At 39.5% G+C, this 22,094-nt stretch overlaps 3 protein-coding genes across 3 annotated transcripts; all 3 read right to left on the bottom strand.

Moving 5' to 3' along the window:
- Window positions 1–393: 393 nt before the first annotated feature.
- LOC126785514 (homeobox-leucine zipper protein ATHB-8) lies at window positions 394–5,889 on the bottom strand. The gene is made up of 19 exons (XM_050511234.1): window positions 5,617–5,889; window positions 5,295–5,532; window positions 5,038–5,197; window positions 4,804–4,904; window positions 4,574–4,664; window positions 4,115–4,210; window positions 3,904–4,017; window positions 3,704–3,787; window positions 3,445–3,600; window positions 3,288–3,362; window positions 3,046–3,152; window positions 2,769–2,958; window positions 2,338–2,523; window positions 2,132–2,215; window positions 1,815–1,949; window positions 1,393–1,718; window positions 1,207–1,306; window positions 950–1,099; window positions 394–792 (listed from the first exon to the last, which is right to left on the bottom strand). Exons 2-19 carry the CDS (start codon window positions 5,525–5,527, stop codon window positions 646–648), a joined length of 2,535 nt encoding a protein of 844 aa, XP_050367191.1. The 5' UTR covers window positions 5,528–5,532; window positions 5,617–5,889; the 3' UTR covers window positions 394–645.
- Window positions 5,890–9,761: 3,872 nt separating this feature from the next.
- Window positions 9,762–11,876, bottom strand: LOC126783553 (uncharacterized). Its single transcript, XM_050509037.1, has 9 exons — window positions 11,624–11,876; window positions 11,481–11,537; window positions 11,333–11,402; window positions 11,194–11,235; window positions 11,021–11,094; window positions 10,822–10,892; window positions 10,571–10,656; window positions 10,384–10,493; window positions 9,762–9,926 (listed from the first exon to the last, which is right to left on the bottom strand). The coding sequence occupies exons 1-9, from the start codon at window positions 11,825–11,827 to the stop codon at window positions 9,864–9,866; spliced, it is 777 nt and encodes a 258-aa protein (XP_050364994.1). The 5' UTR covers window positions 11,828–11,876; the 3' UTR covers window positions 9,762–9,863.
- A 1,452-nt stretch (window positions 11,877–13,328) lies between these two features.
- LOC126783312 (protein SAWADEE HOMEODOMAIN HOMOLOG 1-like) lies at window positions 13,329–16,426 on the bottom strand. Its single transcript, XM_050508763.1, has 9 exons — window positions 16,241–16,426; window positions 15,846–15,931; window positions 15,682–15,727; window positions 15,445–15,553; window positions 15,092–15,167; window positions 14,445–14,496; window positions 14,050–14,193; window positions 13,834–13,953; window positions 13,329–13,732 (listed from the first exon to the last, which is right to left on the bottom strand). Exons 1-9 carry the CDS (start codon window positions 16,298–16,300, stop codon window positions 13,691–13,693), a joined length of 735 nt encoding a protein of 244 aa, XP_050364720.1. The 5' UTR covers window positions 16,301–16,426; the 3' UTR covers window positions 13,329–13,690.
- Between the last annotated feature and the right edge of the window lie 5,668 nt (window positions 16,427–22,094).

The following is a 22,094-nucleotide window of genomic DNA, read 5'->3' as shown; positions in this document are numbered from 1 at the left end:
TTATATCTTTTTTTTTCAGTTATAAAAGGGACCTAAACAAAAAATACAGAGATTAAATATTAAAACAGTCTCATGTGTGTGATCAAACAAGATCGTCCAAGAAAGCCTGCGCACCATGGGGAGGGGGATCAACAAACTCAATAAGCCCAGAAATACTTTTTTTTGCCAAGACATCAACAACCACATTCTCTAAAAATACCAGAGAGTTTCACAGTAGTTTGAAAATCATAAAAGCACAACTAGCAATCAAGACTCAAGATGATGCATAAAAGTGTTGTCCCTTTGCATAAGTTGGATAAGAATGGTAGAGTCAAACTCAATTTCAACATTTCTACCGTAATGTTTGACAATGAGTTTGAAACAAAAAAATAAGCCCAAGCCTCAGTATCCAAAACACCAATTTTCCTAGAGTTAGAATTTCTGGTGCCATCATTTGAAAACCATCAATATGTTTATATCTTTTGAAGAAGAAAAGAAAATGAAAAGCATTATGATTCATAAATAAAGCATTATCATAATAAAGCATTATGATACAGAGAGTAACATAACCAAAAGAAGAAAGCCGAAGGCCTTCTGGTTTTTCTAAATTGTACTTTGTTGTTTCCTTTCTAAATCCTATGTTCTGTTCTGTTGTGTCCAAAGTGTTTAGACAAATGACCAGTTGATGAACATGAAGCAGATACAGTGAGCGGTTTCTTCTTCATTCAACACCTTCCATGCCACTGCTCTCTCATAAGAGATTGGTCTTCCCATGCTTGACATGCATATACCTCCTTGTAAACACATAAAACCCTGCAAAAAAATAAAACTTAGTCACTTATATGGTCAGGTGAACCAAAATTATGTGTTTTTTCGCATCATTTAGTTTATTTTCGTGATAGAATCTAGTGTTGTTGTATAAGATTTCAATTTCTCTATTGCTTTTTTTTGCTGGACATGAATACCATACCTGCTGCATGACCTGTGGGAACTCAGTAAAAAGGATCTTCCTTCCATTGTCATCGAAAATCTTCTCCAGTGTAATGTCTTGAAGTGCAACCAAGGTCGTCTCAAGCATGTCGAGGCCTGCCTGGTTTGCAAATGTAAATACTGGCAAGGCCTGCATAAATCAGTGAAAATAGATTATGGCATTGAAAAGACCTTGAGCATCATAGGGTGGAGGGAATGTTTCAGCGTATAAAAGCAAATAAGTCAATGAACATATACCTTCAAAGAGCAGCACAAGATTGCATCGGAGTGATGCCAAAGGGATTTGAGAATTGACTCACTTCGTTCACCTTTTAGTAATTCTACCCCTAGATAGCACCTGAAATGATGAAGTATTAACATCTTGCGATCCCAATAGTACATAAAAGAATCTGTTCTATATAATCGTACCGTCATCTTACTCACCTATAGCTTTGACAGATCCAACTAGCTAATGTTTGAGCTTCAGGTGTTCCAGGTGGTGGGAGAAAACCAGTATGAGAACCAAAACGAGAAGGGGAGAGTGCTAGTGCCACCCTCTGCACTGATGCTATAATACTACGGATATACTGCCTTGCCATGGACGCTACATTATCTTGTAGATGAAGTTCAAATGCAAATTGGAATGCTATTGTCATAACAGATTTTGTATTCCCACAGTGACCAGCATTATCACCAGACGATCTGTTCGCTGTTGATCCAACTTCAAGAGCGGAGGCAAGATCAAGTGTACGGTTTGGACTGGGGGCATCCTGCATAACATATAAGACCACAAGGAAGAGCAAAATATCAAACTATGTAATTAGCAGTGCAGTTGTATAACAATTAGAAATAAGATTAGTAGTTACCATGCGAGAATCAAGAGGAATGATACGGAAACCAGATGGTAAAATTGGAGCATCATCAGAAAAAGATGCATCGATAGGAGCAAAGACAAGTTCCGCGCAGGTGCCAACAGCATTTTCATCCACTCCACTACACAGCTGGTACAGCGAATACAGAGACAATAAAAATTAGTTACCAATTTTTAGAACTGTTCAAGTTGAACTACAAATACCTCAGCAAAAAAAAAAAACTAAACCGGAAATCCGTAGATAAAAGTAGTAACCAATTCGAGGATATTAGCCTACCAAATTATTATATGGAAAAGGAAACAGTTACTAACTTGCAAGAGGAAAATGTCAGCTGCAGGCATCATCATGTCATCCCGGTAGTGACCCATATTTTCAATCTTAATGACCTCCATGAACTGTTTGCATATAACAAAAACGATTTAGACAGCATATTGCTTACAAAAAGATTTGATATCAATAATTACTGACAGTATTCGTCCTTCACATTGGACGGGATAAATAAATATCAAACACCTACCTCTTCATGTTCTATTGTGTGAGCCAGCGGAAGAATAACTTGATCGCCAAAACTTCCAGCTCGAGAACCTATCATGTCACATGGACCAGCTTTAATAGCAGCAGCTGAATAAGCATCAATACTTCTGTCAGCCCATTCTGATCTGTGTTCTCGCAAGAATCTAAGAAGTATGGCTGGAGGCACATTCTACAGGAAAAAAAGCCACACAAGTTCATATTAACACTCAATGGTTGATGGATAAACAGAAGATGACAACCCCTTTTTTTTATGTTGAATGGCTGTAAATTGTAAAGTAGAAGCAACAGGGTCTGAAATATGCCTCCTTAAATCCAATATATGTTGTTCACAATTCCAAGTTTGGAATTCTTTATTTCTATTTTATAAGTTTCTCTATGAATTTTGCAGCTTAGTTGTGGCACCAAAATCCTTACTTGGAGTAACATCGAGGCTTTGGCGCATAACACCGCATTACTCATAGATGGAACTCCATTGGCATAAAGATTTGAACCCATCATCTTGCCTGGAGAAGAGTTCACAAGAAGGGTAATATCATCAACACCATCACTTTCTAAAATAGACCATCCCTCATTTGTAAACCCATTCACTGCTTCATTGAAACCCCTGAGTTACAAAAATATGACAATAGCATTAGCAAACATTTATTAATAAACCCAAGCAACAATTTTAAGATTAAATCATATCACACACTTGCTCAATCTTTGACTAAGAGCACGTAGAGCTGCGGGCCTCCTTCCCCAACCATTGGAATTAGGCTGAGAAACTTCTTGAGAAATCTGCCTCAAATTTCGTAAAGCCTGAAAGAAAAAAAGAAGAATATCATATCAGGCTTGATTCCTTCAACATTGTTAAGCTCATTTCGTACAATTCTATAATCTATACGGATTAGTCCATTGTACAATAAGCCATCAGACAGAATAAAACAGTCTTACCGCCATAGTTGTCTTCTGAGCGAGAAGTGTTGAAGACTCATACAGTGGGCGCAAGACTTCAGGTACACTCCAAGGCTATGGATAAGTAAATCACATAGTCAGACCAAGGAATGATTTTACTTCAATGTATAGAGCAAGTCTACAATTCATTGCATACCTCTAAATCCATATGATCAACAATGTGGATGATTGATCCACCACCTTCACAAGGTCTAATTAGATATCCACTGGGCAGCATTTCTGCTCTCACAAAATTCTGCACTGGTGGCATACTTGGACCATTTTGAGTGTTGTTAAGTGATCTTTCACATACCTATGATCATACATACCATGAAATACAGAATTAGAAGTGCTCTTAATTACAAGGCAAGAAGGAAAGAAACAACAATGCTTGTGTGAAAAATCGATCCACTTACCACAAGACTACCATCTTCCAAAACAGATGTGTAGCGCAGCAACCAGAAGTCGCGAGCTGGTGCCAAAGTTGTAGGTGCATAGAGCTAATCAAAAGACAAATGGCACTCCAGATTAATTCGTGTTAAGCAGGTCCGATACTCGAGCAGTTATATAACAGAAATAGCAAAGCGCATAACAGACATGTTAGCAAACACCTTACCTGCATGTAAAGCAGTTCAATGGTTCCACCATTTCCAGTGGACAACACATTTATCACATCCACAGATCGACAATTACGGAACCAAGACGGTCGATCTTTAAGGATTTCGGAGACCTGTATGCATTTTCACAACAATCATTTTCACAAATTAATGGAGCAAGATTTATAAGTTACTAGTTTAATTACCAGACCAAGGTGGAGAAGAACTCACCCTTGTAGGTTCAAGACCCACAAGGCCGCACGCACGTGCTGCCACACCGGTGCAACCGTGAGAAATAGCAACGATTCCAATGGAATCCGGACCAGGCTGTTTCAGATCAAAATCAATAAGATGGAATTTGGGATCATAACTAACTTTTAATTACTTAATATTTTTGCAAACATTCATCAATTTTAATTAAAGAAATAGACTTTTTAATCCCACTTAGCAGAGCACTTTAAAAGCCTGCACCTTTCTTTCCACATAACAAATATTCTACTTCCTCCATTGAAGAGAAAGATCAGAATGATAGGGGGACCAAAAGGAAAAGGCAAAGATTGGTATGCCCAAAAATTAAGATGATGAGGTTTGAATGTTGCTTACAAGGTTAGCAAACTCTTCTTGAATGTCACAAAAGATTGAAAATGAAAAATAACCAAAGGCAAAAGGAAGAAGAGGAAGAGAAGTTACCTTCATACCAGGCAATTGGACCCACTCCACAGCAGTTCCAGTAGCCTTTGAAAGAAACTCTGATAAAGTCTCCTCCGCAATGGACAAAAGTCTAGTACAGAAACACAAAGAACAATCAACAACCAGCCCGGAAACTCACCAGCGTGGTAATAAAAAAGAAACAGTGAAAATCACAGAGTGAAAGTGACTCTACATATGATAATTAACCCCACCAGTACAGAATTACTCACCCAGCAGGGCTGGCATCCCTTGGTGGATGCTGAGGGGTCAAATGGTGTTGACCATTGGTCACTACCGATTCACAACTCGTGTCTGTTGTGGCCAGAGTTGTCTGCAACACAAAAGAGACCCCCAACATGAACCACCGAGATTAATGCAACTATAGATTGCATCTTTAATCAAAATTTTCATCTTATCCTTGACAAAACAAAAGGGAAATCTTTTTCCTGAAATTGATCACATACGTTTTGAGTCTGTTGGCGGAAGTAGCTGTTTTCATAGACCAAGTGTGACACCTGTTTCTGCAGCCTATCGTTTTCCTCCATCAGAAGCTTGTTCATCGCCGTCAGCTTTCTGTTCACCGTTTGCAACCTTGAAGCCTCTTTCCTCTGCTTCTCTCTACACCTGTAAATGAACCCATACACAAACATATAAACAACAAAGATCGATCACAAAGTTCTTCACGTTTTCAGATAAACAAAGGCAGACCGGACAAACTGACCTCCGGTTCTGAAACCAGACTTTGATCTGCTTCGGCTCAATGTTGGAGAGAATGGGGCACTCTCGAATGAGCTGCTGCCGGCGCATAGAGCTCGGTTTAGGGCACTCATGGTAGAGCCTCTCCAAGGCTTCTACTTGCTCCGGCGTGTACCTCACGTACTTGCCATTGTCCATTTGCATCTTCATCCCACCACTTCCGAGCTCCTTACATGATGATGATGATGTCACCGCCATGCTAACTGTATCATCAGTTTAAGCCGATCATAAGATACCAAGAGTTAGGAAGAACAAGAATCAAAACAAGACTAATGATAATCACTCACTGTTTTCGCTGTGTTAATGATTGTTGAGAAGATTATATATGTTGAAGATGGGAAGCTATATCAAAAGGTGGTTTGTACAAATACAATCATACTAAAAACTCAGAGTGCAGAAGAATATATTGTCTCTGGTGTTGTTTTTCTCAGCAGGCGCTATATATGTGAGAATGAGAGGAAAGGATGGTGTTTTAGGATTTCAGGTTGGAAAAGAGAGACACCGGAGAGACAGAGAACAAGAAGAATAATAGCGACCATTTGATTTTTATGTGATATATGTATTTGTTTTCACATCATCATTTTCTTCCTTTTCTTTTTCTTTCACCCTCTCATCTGTTGCTTTTGGTGCTGTTATATGCTGCACTGTTCTCTGTTTGGCACTTTCCATTTTCCAACACTTGAAACCTCTCTCTCTCTCTCTCTCATCGGACGCAATTACCCTCCTTCTGTCTCATTATCTTCAACTGCATGAAACCATTTTTATTGACAGTGGCAAATCCTCCATTTCTGTGTCAAAACTGAGGTGAAAAGTAATAAACCAAGGTAAATGAAAACGATCTATGGTGTGAAAATAAGAGCTCAAAAGAGTAGAGACTAGAGAGGACAAAATAATATAGGCTTTCGCATGCGTCGACCTCATTGATGCCATTTCCTGAATCATCATAACCTAGCTCATTCCATGCATGGAATGCAATCTTATCTTTTCTCTAACTTGTTTTGGCTATGAAGCAATATATGCGTGCTGACATAAGTGTTTATAAGTGGCTCGATTCCACTTCATGTTAAGCTGAATGATATTATTGTTGATTTTCATTGGGTTCTCTCAGCAGATTTTATTTCTTCATTCTATTAAGTAGCGGAAAAAATTGAGCGCATTGTTCTACATGATGCAGACACATCTGACTCTTTTTTATGGCCGCACTCCTCCTCAAGAATTCTGACAGTAAAAGAAGCTTTTGTTTTCTTCTCAAATCATGGAGAGCATAAAAATTGAGATAAAGTGATATGAAGTAAAGCAATTCAATCCCGCAAAACTCTTGTTGTTTGGAAGGCTCTTTATTGGCGTTTACTAACTGATGATGCTTTACAAAGGCGGGGTTTTTCACTTTCATCTCGTTGCTCCTTTTTGGAAGTCATGCGGAATCGGGTACACATCTTCTTTTGCATTGTTCTGAAATTGTGGCTTTATGGAAATTGGGTTGCCTTCTATTTTCTCATTCATTCTCGCCTTGGGTACCCTTGATGAAGTGCTTAATGATGTTGGTGTTTCAGCGTTCCCAAAACCTAAACGTCAACTTTGGTTTCTAATATCCTGTAATCTAATTTGGTTTATTTGGATCACTAGGAATCTGGTGCGTTTTCGAATGTAAGATTTTTAATGTGTTAGAACCCCAACGTCATCTTTTGGAATTGTTCAGAGAGTCTGCTATGCATTCTTTTCATTCTTACAACAAATATCACGAGATATCTATTTTCTCTATTCTTGGTATCTCATAACTGTCTGCCAATACTAACAGCTTCATCCCGTCCTTTGATTAAAGGTTTATTGGCTGAGAGTTTGCTATTTGCTAAAGGTTTTTATATCTATGGTTTTGCATGTGTACACCGGATTGAGTTTTTGTTTATCTTATTTGTTAGAGTTTATCAGACATATGAGGTCATGTTCCCCCCCCTCTTTTGTTAAATAAATAAATATGAAAAAAAAGACATAAGTGTTTATTATTTGGGACTTGATCTGGTTAGTGACATGCACAAGTGTCCAGCGCATTGCCTTATAATCAGAACTTAATTATGACATTAAGCTTCCGTCTCATATGTATATCTTCAAACTGATCTTGTTTTAGCAGAGAATAAATATTCTTTCACCAACCCAAATTCCCGTCAGTTCGATATGGTGAAAGTTTGGAAGGTTGAAAACACCGTCACAAATTGGTAGAACTCTGGTAGATAATGGTTCTTAGGTAGAAGCTGGCACACCCTGAATTTCCAAACACCAATTATGTCAATAAAAGCGATACAGTTTCCTCCCACCATTTTCTTCTAGTAAATGGGTCAATACAAATTTGGAAAATGTAATACCCAAGTCAATGATGAATGGTCTTCTTTCATCTCCTACCATCAAATTTTCAAACCTCACATTGCACTCTTCCACTCTTCAAAGTTGGCTGTCACTAAAAAATGTGGAAGAAAAAAAGAGTAAATAAGAACTAATCACACCTATATATCCTTTGTAATGTGATTGGCTAATATTAGAAACTAATGGCAGACCAAACTAAGTGGGTGTTTGATAATACAAACTTGCAAATCTTATGATAGACTTAAAAATTGAAATATAATCTGATTTTCCCTCAATGATGCACACTTTTTTGCCCATTATGTAAGTTGCAAGTGACCTTAAAAAGCTTAAGCATGTCCTATTGAAACATTAATCTAAGCTTAAATAGACTTGAAAGATAAGGCACCAAATGGCCCTAACAACACAAAAGTTAAAACTAAAGCAAATGGCTTTGAATTTTTTATTTTTTACCTTCTTACAAGGTCAACGGCAGTGACATAGTCGAGTGGACTGGGCCGGTAAAAAGCAGCTGGGCCAGTACAGCTAGTAGGATGGAGAAGCGTGCCACCAAAGACATGTATGTTTCTTCAGCCTGTCTCCCTGTGACACTTGTAGCGTGCGATTGAAGCCAGCAGACCACCTCGTGGTCCCACACGTGTGGCCCCCGTACGCGTGCAGAGAGAAAGAGTCTCTCACCCTAACCTTTTACAACCGGCTCCGGAAAGAAGACGCCGGACCGCGATGGTGTCTGACGCGCCGGTGGGTAAGTGGGGGGGGGGAAGAGGGAGAGAGGGACCAGTTAGAACAGTACGCGTGTCGCTATCTTTCGGTGTGTCAGAGTGAAAATTCTCTTGGGATGTGTGAATGAGATTGCGAGTTATTTGGGGCTTTACCTTCGTCAACGTAAACGGACTTCCAGATCTCATGAGTGTTGTTTCCGTTACTCCTTTACTATGACACGACGCATCTCTGTCCCCTTGTCCTCCCTAATTTTACTTTTTTTTGGTACTTACCCACCGGTTTTACCCCTCACAGAGGGTGTGGCAGTTCTCGCACCTATCAATTTGTAGTCGGCATGATCCGGAGTAACTCGCATAATCCCCAATATAATCTAGTGGGTGAACTTGTTGTAACATCTGAGAGTCCGAATTTTACTTCTTTTGTGTATTACCCACCGGTTTTACCCCTTCACAGCTGCCACACCCTTCACTCGCGGATCAATTTGTAGTCAGCATGACCCGGAGTAACTCCTGTCACATAACCCCCACAAGACGGCAATAAGTGAAAATATTATAACCCCGACAATAACCTAACGGATGAACTTATTCTAACTTTTAAGAGTCTGAATCAACAATCTGATTAGTCATTTGTAGAAACATAGTCGATTTATCCACATCTCTTGCATTATGAATCATGTCTAATAATAGTTTAAGAGGCGTTTAAATCTTGTCCGGTATATAAAAATTCGGAAGTTTTTCCCTCATAAAGTGGAGAGTGAAAAGAGATGCACGCGAAGCACAAGCAGTGGTAGGAAGGAGGCAAGGGATAGTAAAAGCTGTAGATTTGTGAAGAGAAGTAGGGGCACATCACCAAGCACAAGTAAATGGGGAGTGTGGAGATAAAGTGGCAATTGTAGACAGCGTGAGCCGACAACCAAATATTGGAGAGGGATCCAAAGACCGGCGTAGACCTAGATGCTGCTGGGGACCAGTTCAGAGGAATGTAGGTGACCGGTGATTATCTCCCCGACTGAATTGATTTATTCTCCCCGCCGCTCCAATCACCATCACATTTGTCATTTAAATAATTCCAAGGCGGCCAGTCGCCGGCGACGGCACTTTAATTTAACCTATCACCTATTCAAGCGACCAGCAGTGGAGATGTGACTGCGCTTTATTGCGGCTGACGATGAAGTGACGACTTCATGAATTGATAGGCCAGAATGAAATCTTTTGGGCTTCGGCCCATTCGAATACTGGTTTCAGCTCAGTGATCCAAAAAAGTTGGGTGTATTTTTTTTGAGAACCCTTCTCCAAAACAAAATGATCAAATAGAAGTGGAAACCTTTCTATAAAAGGGGATGAGAGATAAAATGTCAGGAAAACATGTTCCTTACATCTCAAACCATGTATAATCATACAATGATGAACCAAAATTGGAGGGACTGACACTGCAAAGTATACAGAATGTCAGATACTTATTTACCATTTATGTAATCGAGAAGTAGCAGGTCGAGCTTGAAGTACTGCGAAAGGAATCTCTGAAACACAAACAATCAATCCATACTCTCATCAGGATATCTCATCTTCCTAACAAAGCCATATAACACATCTTCATGGAGTCATTGTAAATTAGGATATGGTTTTCCTGAAACTCATAAGTTGGTACAAAACTTGTTGAACTATAATTTATTGTGGTTTGATTTGTTATAAGGTTTCAGGAATTATGTACTGAACTTCACTGATCTAGTATGTTATTAAGAAAGCCATTAGAAGTAAAGTGAACTAGAGTATCTGGCCTGTTGGAGATAAGATCATCTGAGACTAGATGTGTTGAAACTACCAAATGTCATTACTGACTAGTTCAACGGCATATACAAGATTTTATAATTAAGCAAAGTGAAAGAGACTGGGAAATTTAAGTTGCATATGAAAAGAAACAGCGAGGCGAACGGCAAGAAAGTTGCCAGCCATATCAGCAATTAAATGTTGGGGTACCTTAGTTATGGGTGAATGAGAACCTTTTGATTCAGCATCCAACTCCGGATAGCGAGAAACTTCAGATCCATGTGAGAATAATATATATGTAGGAAGTTGACTCATGCTTCCTGCAGGTACATAGTAATTTATAAAATTGAAGGGAACAAAAACCGCCAAGTAGCATTTATAATTACATATCATTTACCAGAGAGTGATATTCCAAAATACTCTGCAGCATTTGGGAAGAGACCAAGGTCAACTATTCCAAAAGAAAAGCTTTTGTTTGAGTATCTGTCAGTAAAGATGTACAACGTAAGCAACCACACTATTTGGTATGATAACTAGTAACAACCCATGGAAAAGCAATTCAAGGAGCAGAACTATACGATCCTAACAGACACAAATAAGTTTCAAATTCCACACTCAGCTTAACAGTATTCCAGGTGATACACTTACGTGATAGAAAGCTCAGGAAAGCACCGACTTGAGCGTATGCAAGCGGGTGAATATGAAGAGCGAAACTCCACCTGATCACGCCATTCACTAAACATATCAAGGGAAATCAAAACTGACATTTGACATCATCTTCTAAACCTACTATCATTATGCAAATATTGGTATGTCATCCAAAGCTCAATGAACCGGAACCACTTACCAGCCACAGCTTTGATGTGCTCCCTTCAGTCAGCAAGCTTTCTAGCTGCAATGGTGTTATTTTACTAGCAGTGCCTAACAGCATTCACAAAATTGAAACACCGAACCAACTTTGAGTTTACTACATTAGGAAGTCAAACCAGTTCAGAAAAACGATACAACCATCTCAATTACCTAGTTTTTTAAAAGCCGGCTGTTGTGTGAAGATATATATCACTGCAGTAAACAAAACCGCACAAATGTTGCAATTTAGAATCTAAGACACAACAATGCCGGATAAAAAATAAAATAAAAACTAGGATAAGAAACCTACCTGCGAAGATCACTGCGTACCAGAGAGTCAAGTGGTAATCCATTATCAAAGTAAGTGCAAGAAGAAAAATCTGAAATTAACCCAATAAATTTCGTTTGTTAATAACAGTTTACTGCTAATTAGTAAATCAAAGACGAAGAGCTCTCACCTTTGCAAAGAAGAGAACATCCGAAATAAAAGCCTCCCAGTTTTCTTCCCTCACTATCTGCAACAAAACAAAGTATTAAATGAAACCCAAAAATAGAGACTAAAAAATGAGCTATAGAATTTAGTTGCAATCAAAGAAACAACCTTAAAGGCAGCGAAGACACCCAAGGCCAAAGCGGCTTGGATTTCTCGGAGAAAAAGCCGGGAGGTGATGTGGGGAGAGAGGATTGGAGCAGCGGAAGTGCGAACTACAAAGTAAGAGAAGAAAGCCAAGAAGTGGAGGAGGTGGTATGGCTCTGTTACCACCTCGTTCAACAACTCCATTGGTTTGGTTTGCTTCTTCTCCATTCTATGCGCGCCCGATCTGATTTTGATTCCGGTTCTTAGCTATGAGCTCTCTCACTGCTTCCGTCGCATTTTACAAAGCTTTCTTTCTAACAGATCCGGATCATTCATCATTGTTTGTAATGGGCCCGAAATGATTGGATTTGTCTGCGCTGAAGCCTCACAAAACTGAGAGTTTATGGGCCTTTAATGGAAGGTGGAACAGTTCGAGTTCGAGATCTAACCGGCGATTCTATCCAACATGAACCGTTCAAGTTTATTATTGATAAATACATTTGTAAATACATAAAAATTAAGATGTAAATATGCGATCGTAAAATATGAAATATTATTAGTAAATACATTTGTAAATACCTAAAAGTTAAACAATTAAGATGTAAATATGCGATCGTAAAAAGATGAAATAGAAGTGTCCTCAACTAAAATGGTTAATGGTTCTCACCGGAAAGACTACAATATTAGAGAGAGAAAATATGTCGGCTTGTGATTAGTGAACTAAATGAGCTCGCCGTACCTTGGATTTGAGTTTGATTTAATTGCTTGGGTTTGTTACTAAACTATCCACTGTCTAAAATCTTAAACAATGGACCAAGCTAGCAAATTGCCGCAACTTTAATTGAGATTGATGGAGTTAGGCATGATCGTTCTTTAGGAAGTTAAATGAAGCTATCTGTGGTAATATATAATTTTGAGTAAGTTGGAAAATTGAATGACAATTAATTAGAGAGAGAGAGAGAGAGAGAGAGAGTGGGAACTGGTAAATGTGCATGTCAAAGACGTGAGACCAAGGCATGTTGAAGACTTGAAGGTCATCCTGTATAAATCAGAGACAAAGGAACCTCGAATCTCATCACTATCCATCCGTTTGAAACTCCCGAAACAGTTTTCCATGGCTTCTCAGTCGCAGCAGACCATAATCACCACCCAGAAAACCAAGCGAGAAAACAACTTCAAACCACAGGCCGGGTTTCCTTACCTTGATCGAATTTGCTCCGAAAAGCAAGAATTGCCCGCGCAGTCATCTCTTTGGAGAAACAAATGAGTAAGGAACCAAAGATGTGGTATGTGCTGCAATGCTCAATGCTGCTGCAGTTTTGAATCCATCAAGGTATCGGAGCTCCAACATATCCAAATGCAAAGATGTAACTATGTGCACATGTTCAAGCAATTATAAACGCAAAGAGCTTGGATATTGACTATTAGCCTAAACGAAACAGTAGTACATTGAAACTTGATGAAAGCTTCAAGCAACAAGGTTTAGTCAGCTTCCCGAGCTTGTAGTACATGAAAGCTAGCTCCTAATAGTTACAGCAATCCCACTGTGCGTCTGCAACTCTGCATTAAGAGAAGGAAACATAGAGAAGGTAGCAATGGAGAATAAGCAAACTAAACCAATGCTGCTATCAAACAAAAAGCGGAAGATTCCATTTTTTGGTTCTGTAATTTCCACTTCCAACACATCAATTTGCATATCGTAAGGAACTTCAATTATCATGTCGGTTCGTGATATCAAGTAGCTTATTATATTTCATGTAAAATTAAGAATTCAAAGACGCTTAATGTAGCACATGACAAGATAAACCACCTCAACAGCTTTCATGGCAACTCTAAATGGATATGCACATAGTGATCAAGAAGTAACATCACTTCTTTTTTTCTTTTTGGTTAATTTTCATTTTCATCAATCAACCATTATTCTGATACAAAAGAAAATAACTACATTACAACACGCAGCAACAGCTACCATGAATTCTTGATCAACGTGATGCCATGATCTAGGACTCACAAACCTCTTTTCCCATGCAAAAAGAACTGACCAAATTAATCTACCAGTTGGTGAAGAATTTTGGCATTGCCCATCATTTATCATATTGGCCTACGACAGAGTCTCCTTAACCGAACTTTTTCCTGCAGATAGATGATAATTCTCACATTGTATTGGGCTATTGGCTACGCCCTAACCTGACAAGAGAACTATATTGAAAAGAAAAAAGTAATTTCACACTTACCTCACTGTTGTCATGATTATATCGAATGAAAAAAAGACATCTACACCCCCTTATATCATGCATTCTTCGATGGATATCTATAATATGAGCATCATAGTAGATCACTTGATCTTTCTTCTCCTAATAACAGCCAAAAATACAAAATTTAAAGTGTTACCAACTTGAAAATCCATGAAGTATAAAGTTATACAAAAAGACACGGCAATTATGAATTACCAGTAAGCAAAGGACATGATCTCCAACTTTCAACGAACTACATTCTGAATTCTCTAGGGGAACAGACCGCTCTCGCACTGCTTTCTTGACATTAACCCACTCATCCTCTTCAGCTCCAAATCCAACAAATCTAACACGAACTTCCTTTAATAAATGACAAAATCCATCAAATGTTACAAAAATATATCCAAAAGAGACAAACATCTATAAAAGTTATCCATAAATTCAGTTGTTAGGTACATATAAGAGTATTTGGTAGACAACATAATTCTCTATACTAAGTGCAGGAACAGTTGGGATTTAAAACTACCCCAAAGTTCAGACCGACTGTTGGGTCAACTGGAAACATTTGAACAGTGTCCAAAGCAATACGAAAAAGGATGTGATATACTTACAGTTTCTCCCCCACTAGAAACTCGGTGACACAGGAACATGTCAACATCATACCTGTAAGGTGATAAAAGTAATTTAAAACATTTGGGAGTTCCCATTCAAATCAATGCATCAATGTAGCATTATCAACCAGCGATAAAAATTCAGCCAAAAAAACCATGTTGATGTAACATCAGAAGGAAGACATTTAAGGCAAATCTGAACCTCAGTTCAGTTGAGAACAACACCGTCTCCTCATAATAACTATCAGGGTGACTTTGTTTGCACTAACCAATCACAAGTTCACTACATACAATTGAAATAGGTGCAAACAACTAAGAGTCTTCATGACAAGAAATGATTTGAAGGGGGTCATGATGCATAGCCTAAGAATGAATATATCATATTGTTCATCATTATGATTCTAACATGCTCTGTCTCTTCTTTAAACTGAGATAGTTGAATCAGGCACAAAGTTATACTCAGTTCATGATAGTTAATTTTTTCTTAAGCAATCTTTCCTTCAAATCTTATAACCCAAGCCGCATATCAATCTTCTTATGATTAATTATATAACAATAATAGATAAACATCAGGTTGATAAATCCAAGAGGAGAAAAATAGAAGGACCAGAATGAAATTTTTGTCATTGTTTCTTGTAATTGCTTACCATGCCCCATCCTTTGATGACCTAGCTTCAAATTCCAACTCTGACTCTGGGATCTTTTCTTCTGCTTTGGAATTGGCTTTAGAAAAAAGTTGAAACAACAATTAGCAAACAATGTTATATGAAAAAGCCTTAAATTTGGCATTGTTGGATATAAGAGAAGGACAAATTTTCAGTATTACAGTATCTAACTAGAGGGCAAAACCCAAGATGAGAAAAGAACTAGTCAGTAAAACAGTTCAAACTTTGCTCAGCTAGCTTTCTACAAAACACTTTCTATTGCAATTTATAGTATATGAGTTCACCAGCCAAACACATGAATACATTTAATCAATTCAAGCAACAATGAGAAGCACCTTTAGGTTTGTCTTTGCATTTAGGTGCCTCAGTGGAAGGGCACACTCCCTGGAGATCTTTTATTATGTTTGGTAACTCTTGTATCCTTTCCTTGAACCAATTTTGCACCTAACACAACAGTAACAGAAAAGAGGCCACCACATAGTAAGAACAGCAATAACAGACTAAGAACAGCATAGCAATATTCCACTGCAACAGTAAAAGGAAGGGAAGGAAGAGAGATTAAAATGTGCAACCTGAATCCATTTCACAATTGGCTTTCCAGCACGACCAGCGGAGCGACTACACAGACATAACCAAACCAAATTAGCACTTAGAGAACAAAAAAACAATCTTGGGAATGATAACTCAATATAACTATGAAGTTTAAATGAGAGTAATGGACAAAATGAAAACTTACTTGAAACTCTTTGTCAAACTTTGACAAAACTCTTTGGCCAGCACTTCTTCTCCTGATTGCCTCACCAGTTTGTCCATTCTCTCCATCTGTTCATAATATGGTGAATACATATAAAGAAAAACCCTCAAAAGCTAATCATGAGATTACGATAACAGAAATTGAAGTCCAATTTTGCATGCAGGTTACCAAAGTAGAAAACCCAGTTGATATAGCCATATACAGACTTCAATTGAATGATCATACAACATGCAACTAATTACACAAGATAACTTATAATTGCCCAAATCTTCAATGATGCAAAAATCAAACAAATCCAATAGAACCCTGATAGCTATAGATATAAAGGAATTAAATTTAACATGATTAAAGAAAAAAGAAGAGAACTTTACACAAACCTCGCCCCTAGTGAAGCCAATAAAAAACTCCCTCTGTCTGGGACGAAGGCCATGGTCCATGTTACTCTGTCTCTTCCCTAATCTTGGTTCCTGCTGAAAAACCCTAGAAGCAAGCTGGGTAAGCGGCTTGGGAATTTAGCTGCTTTCTAAGTTTGGGATAGAAACAGGAGTAGCTTCCTTCTTAGCTTTGCATTGAAACGGAAAACACAACAGTGTGGGAACTGTCAGGTGTCCGGAACGTTGTTTTTGAAGGGCCCAAATCCAAATCAAAGTCAGGCCCAAATGGTGCAATCTAAATGCAGTCCACAGAAGATAAAATTGAATTCTCTCTCAGATGTTTGAAAGTACTTGTGCCGTGCAAGGATCGGAGACTCTCAAAGAGTCGAAGTCTCAAACCACCCATAACAGAACTGTTAACGTTGTGATTACCGGATGAGTGGTTGATCGCACAGTTAGGTATTAGTGAGTGTTAGTTTGACACGAGAAGTATAGTGGTTCACCTCCCTCTCTTGGGGTAGGCTACGTCCACTTGAATCCACTAGTATAGTCAAATAGCCTTAAGTTATACATGTAGTTATTCCCCTTCTAAGTGGGATGAGGGGTCCTTTTTATAGGTGAGGAAACCTCTCTCATTTACATATTCTTCAATGTGGGACAAGTGTCCTTCTAGGCTTACTATGGAGCAATCTTGATGAGGTTGGAAATGTGACTTCCTGGTGGTGTCTTGGTGAGTTCCGACTATCATTGGAAAGCTTATATGACGAGGTACGCTATGAATATCATGGTTGAGCCATATAGTGACTTGTAGATCCGCCTAGAGAGTAATGCTTATGCTCGGTGACATGCCATACTAGCTCTATGCTAGTACCCCCCCCCCCCCCCGGTAGTCCCTAAGTAAGAGGAACTTCTTGCTTTGGGAGTTTATCAATCAACATGTCACTGAGCATAAGGGTCCGGGTGGTGGCATACCCCTACCAGTCCCTGAACTCCTTAAGCAAGAAGGGACTCTCAAACATGCAAAACAAAGATAAAAGCATATGTGCACGAAGTATGTTTGTTGTCATGGATATCATAAGAATGTACTGGCGCGATGTGTGTTTGACACATGATGCGTGTGTATATGTATGGTCCCGAATATGATTTAGTACGCAAGTGTGCGTAAGTCCCCGAAACTCCTAGTCAGCGAGGCGGTTTTCGACTGATATAGCATATATGTGCAGTGTGCTTAGGCGAAGTAGTCTTCCGCGATGACGCTTTGGACTTATATGGCCACTACGGGCAAGTGTGGCTTCTATATGCCAATATGGCCTTTGAAGGCTAGTGCGGCCTCTGAAGGCTGGTGCGTCCTATATCGCAGTGCACGTAGGATGGCTTTGAGCCACTGCGGGCATAGTGTGTCCATCATAGCGTAGTGACCTACTCGTAGGACGTCATTTGGACGCTGAATTAGAGCGTGGTGCGTCCATCGTAGCGTAGTAGGCTACGCGTATGACGTCTTTTGGATGCTGACATTGAGCGTAATGCGTCCATCAAAGCGTATTGAGCTTTACGCGTAGGACGTCATTTGGACGCTGAATTAGAGCGTGGTGCGTCCATCGTAGCGTAGTAGGCTACGCGTATGACGTCTTTTGGATGCTGACATTGAGCGTAATGCGTCCATCATAGCGTATTGAGCTTTACGCGTAGGACGTCTTGAGCTCTATTGGGCGTAGTGCGCGTATTTATGCGGCTTGAGCCCTCTAGGGCGTAGTGCATCCATCGTAGCGTAGATAAGCGTTACGCGTAGGATGTCTTGAGCCCTCTTGGGCATAGTGCGTGTATTTATGCGGCTTGAGCCCTCTTGGGCGTAGTACATCCATCGTAGCGTAGATAAGCGTTACGCGTAGGATGTCTTGAGCCCTCTTGGGCATAGTGCATCCATCGTAGCGTAGATAAGCATTACGTGTAGGACGTCTTGAGTTCTCTTGGGCGTAGTACACGTATTTACGCGGCTTGAGCCCTCTTGGGCGTAGTGCATCCATCGTAGCGTAGATAAACGTTACGCGTAGGACGTATTGAGTTCTCTTTGGTGTAGTACGCGTATTTACGCGGCTTGAGCCCTCTTGGGTGTAGTACGCGTATTGAGCTTTACGTGTAGAACGTCTTGAGCTCTCTTGAGCGTAGTGCGCGTATTTATGCGACTTGAGCCCTCTTGGGCGTAGTGCATCCATCGTAGCGTAAATAAGCATTACGCGTAGGATGTCTTGAGCCCTCTTGGGCGTAGTGCGTGTATTTATGCGGCTTGAGCCCTCTTGGGCGTAGTACATCCATCGTAGCGTCGATAAGCGTTACGCGTAGGATGTCTTGAGCCCTCTTGGGCGTAGTGCATCCATCGTAGCGTAGATAAGCGTTACGCGTAGGACGTCTTGAGTTCTCTTGGGTGTAGTACGCGTATTTACGTGGCTTGAGCCCTCTTGGGTGTAGTGCCTCCATCGTAGCGTAGATAAGCGTTTTCGTGTATGACGTCTTGAGCCATCTTGGGCGTAGTCTCTCACTTTTTGGCAAAGAAAGAATTTCTGACTCCGTGATGTCTGAGTGTTGTGTGATGAAACAGCCTGCATAAGGAATTTAATTGTTCTCTTGAACAATGGTTAGAAAAATTTCTAGTTTCATTAGCACAATTAAGTTTGACATTCAAGTGTGTGCGTCACACATTCTCTAAGCATATAAGTGTGGTATGTTGTAGGCATGCTTCATAGCATAATAAAATCATGCTAAGACATGGTAATAATTAACTCTACAGTAGGAGTAGGGACGCATATCATTTTACTTATCTTATGCCGATGTGGAGTGGAGTTGCGCTCTATGCAAGTACCAAAATCATGTTGGAAGTGTCCAAGCATGACGCTCCCTTGCGCGGGGAATGATTGCAAGTAGCCGCTTTGGCTTTGTGTAAGGAGATGTCTGGTTTGAAGATTTTCCTTTCAATTCTCTGTGTTATGGTAGTGTTTTGTTGCGGGTTAGTTGGCTTTGCAAGCAAGTCCCGTAGTTCGTTGTGCAATGATTTCTTTTCTCTGGCGACTACGGAATGCTGCGAAAGTCAACCGTGGAGCAGGACCATGAAAACCCACTGTGGAGTAGGACCGTGGAGGTCGACTGTGGAGTTCCACCGTGGAACTATGGGAGCATCAGTCATGAGACTACGAGAGAAGCTGTGCACCGTGCTAGCAGTCATGGGACTACGATAGCAGTTGTGCACAGTGCTAGCAGTCATGCACCGTGCTAGCAGTCGTGGGACTACGGGAGTAGCCTTGCACCTTGCTAGTAGTCGCGTACTATGCTAGCAGTCATAGGACTACGATAATAGCCGTGGAACTACGATAGTAATGGTGGGACTACGGGAGTAGCCGTGCACCATGCTAGCAGTCGCGTACTACGCTAGCAGTCATGGGACTACGATATCAGTCTTGCACCGTGCTAGCAGTCACGTACTACGCTAGCAGTCGTGGGACTACGGGAGTAGCCGTGCACCGTGCTAGTAGTCGCGTACTACGCTAGCAGTCATGGGACTACGATAGCAGTCTTGCACCGTGCTAGCAATCGTGCTAGTAGTCGCGTACTACGCTAGCAGTCATGGGACTACGATAGCAGTCTTGCACCGTACTAGCAGTCGTGGGACTACGGGAGTAGCCGTGCACCGTGCTAGTAGTCGCGTACTACGCTAGCAGTCATGGGACTACGATAACAGTCTTGCACCGTGATAGCAGTCGTGAGACTATGGGAGTAGCCATACATCGTGCTAGCAGTCGCGTACTACGCTAGCAGTCATGTACTACGCTAGCAGTCGTGGGACTACAGGAGTAGCTGTGCACCGTGCTAGCAGGAGTATGGAAGAACGTGACCGTGGAAGGTGTGGACCAAGGGAGGGTCATCATTTTTTTTAAGATCTGACTGCACCGTAGTGAGCTCATGCACTGCGGGGTATGGGGGACCGTGGGAGGTCTGTTGGTGCTGAGCGACGAAGGTAATTGATAGCTTCCCACAGACGGCTCCAATGTTAACGTTGTGATTACCGGATGAGTGGCTGATCGCACAGTTAGGTATTAGTGAGTGTTAGTTTGACACGAGAAGTATAGTGGTTCACCTCCCTCTTTTGGGGTAGGCTACGTCCACTTGAATCCACTAATATAGGCAAATAGCCTTAAGTTATACATGTAGTGATCCCCCTTCTAAGTGGGATGAGGGGTCCCTTTTATAGGTGAGTGAACCCCTCTCATTTACATATTCTTCAATGTGGGACAAGTGTCATTCTAGGCTTACTATGGAGCAATCTTGATGAGGTTGAAAATGTGACTTCCTGGTGGTGTCTTGGTGAGTTCCGACTATCATTGGAAATCTTGTATGACGAGATACGTTATGAATATTATGGTTGAGCCACATAGTGACTTGTAGATCCGCCTAGAGAGTGATGATTATGCTCGGTGGCATGTCATACTAGCTCTATGCTAGTAGGGGTGCCAACAAGAACAATACAAAAACTTGATTTATAATTTTCATGGTCGATTGTGTCATAAACAAGGAGAGGAAAATGAAATTAGTAACAATATATTTCAATAGGTGGGTCGACGCGTTGATATATATATATATATATAGTGTGTGGGCGTGTATATATATAATTTGTAATTACATGTTACATGCTCTCACGACGTTATCATAACTATTAAGTGAAATGCATGAGCTTATTTGTATGCATATATATATATATATATATATATATATAACAAATTATATATATACACGCCCACACACATAATCCATGTGTATGTAACTATGTATCATATTATTCATATGTAGTAACCAAGATGTTACTTCCTTTACTTTCATACTCGTACAACGTTTGGGTTGAAGTGGTAGCTAGGTACTGTACTATGAAAGGAGTATCTCAAATTGCCCCTACGTAAAAATGACTAATTCAATTCTAGCTGCTTACAAAACTAATTAAACACTTTAGTAATCTAGTCCAAATACTAGCTACAGGCCGGCCTAAGGCCAAGGCAAAAAACTTAGGCCTCAACTTGGAGGAAGCCTCTATTTTTCTATAATTGTTCATTACATATATTCTTTATACGAAAAGCTACTTACATAAGAAAATTAGGTGAAAATTATTTGTACGGATAGATTTGACATTTTAGGTGAGATTATCCAAATAATAGAAATTATAATGTAGGCATTTTAGATTTTCTATTCTAGCAAACTTCCTACTACATTCTTATTTTAACATTTTATTCTATATTTAAAAACTACCTAATTAAATTGAACGTTAATAACCTCAACTTTTATAATTCAATTGCTAAAATGTAGCCTTATATTCAATGGTTTAAATATCGTTTATCGGTATCATATCAGTCGAGGAGTAAAACGATATATCGGAGATATATCGGGGATATATCGATATATGTCGGTTTTATCAGATTTGCTTATTTTCAATAAAATTTATAAAATTATACTTCAATATGTACTAAATAAACTAAAAAAATGGTACTAAGTAAATTAAAGAAAATAAATACTTGATTTTGTGACAATTAAAGTACATGAACGACATCTAATAATAAAAATAGGTATTTAAGAATGATTATTTATACTTGAAATTCATCATATATATTTAAATATATATAAATTAAAAATATATATGAAAAAATGAAAAAAATATATATAAGTTTTTCAAAAAAAGAGAGGAAATAAATATTTAAAAATTAAAAAAAATTGAAATAAATAAATCAATCAAAGTTTGACCGATATTTGACCGTTGACCATCATTTTTGCGTTGACCGATATGCCCTTATCGTATCGGATTCGAAATATCGGCGATATATCC

The sequence above is a fragment of the Argentina anserina genome, chromosome 2, assembly GCF_933775445.1.
Source record: "Argentina anserina chromosome 2, drPotAnse1.1, whole genome shotgun sequence".
In the NCBI taxonomy this organism is placed as follows: domain Eukaryota; kingdom Viridiplantae; phylum Streptophyta; class Magnoliopsida; order Rosales; family Rosaceae; genus Argentina; species Argentina anserina.
Note: the sequence above shows the minus strand (reverse complement) of the source record. Positions and strands in the feature narration are given on the sequence as shown.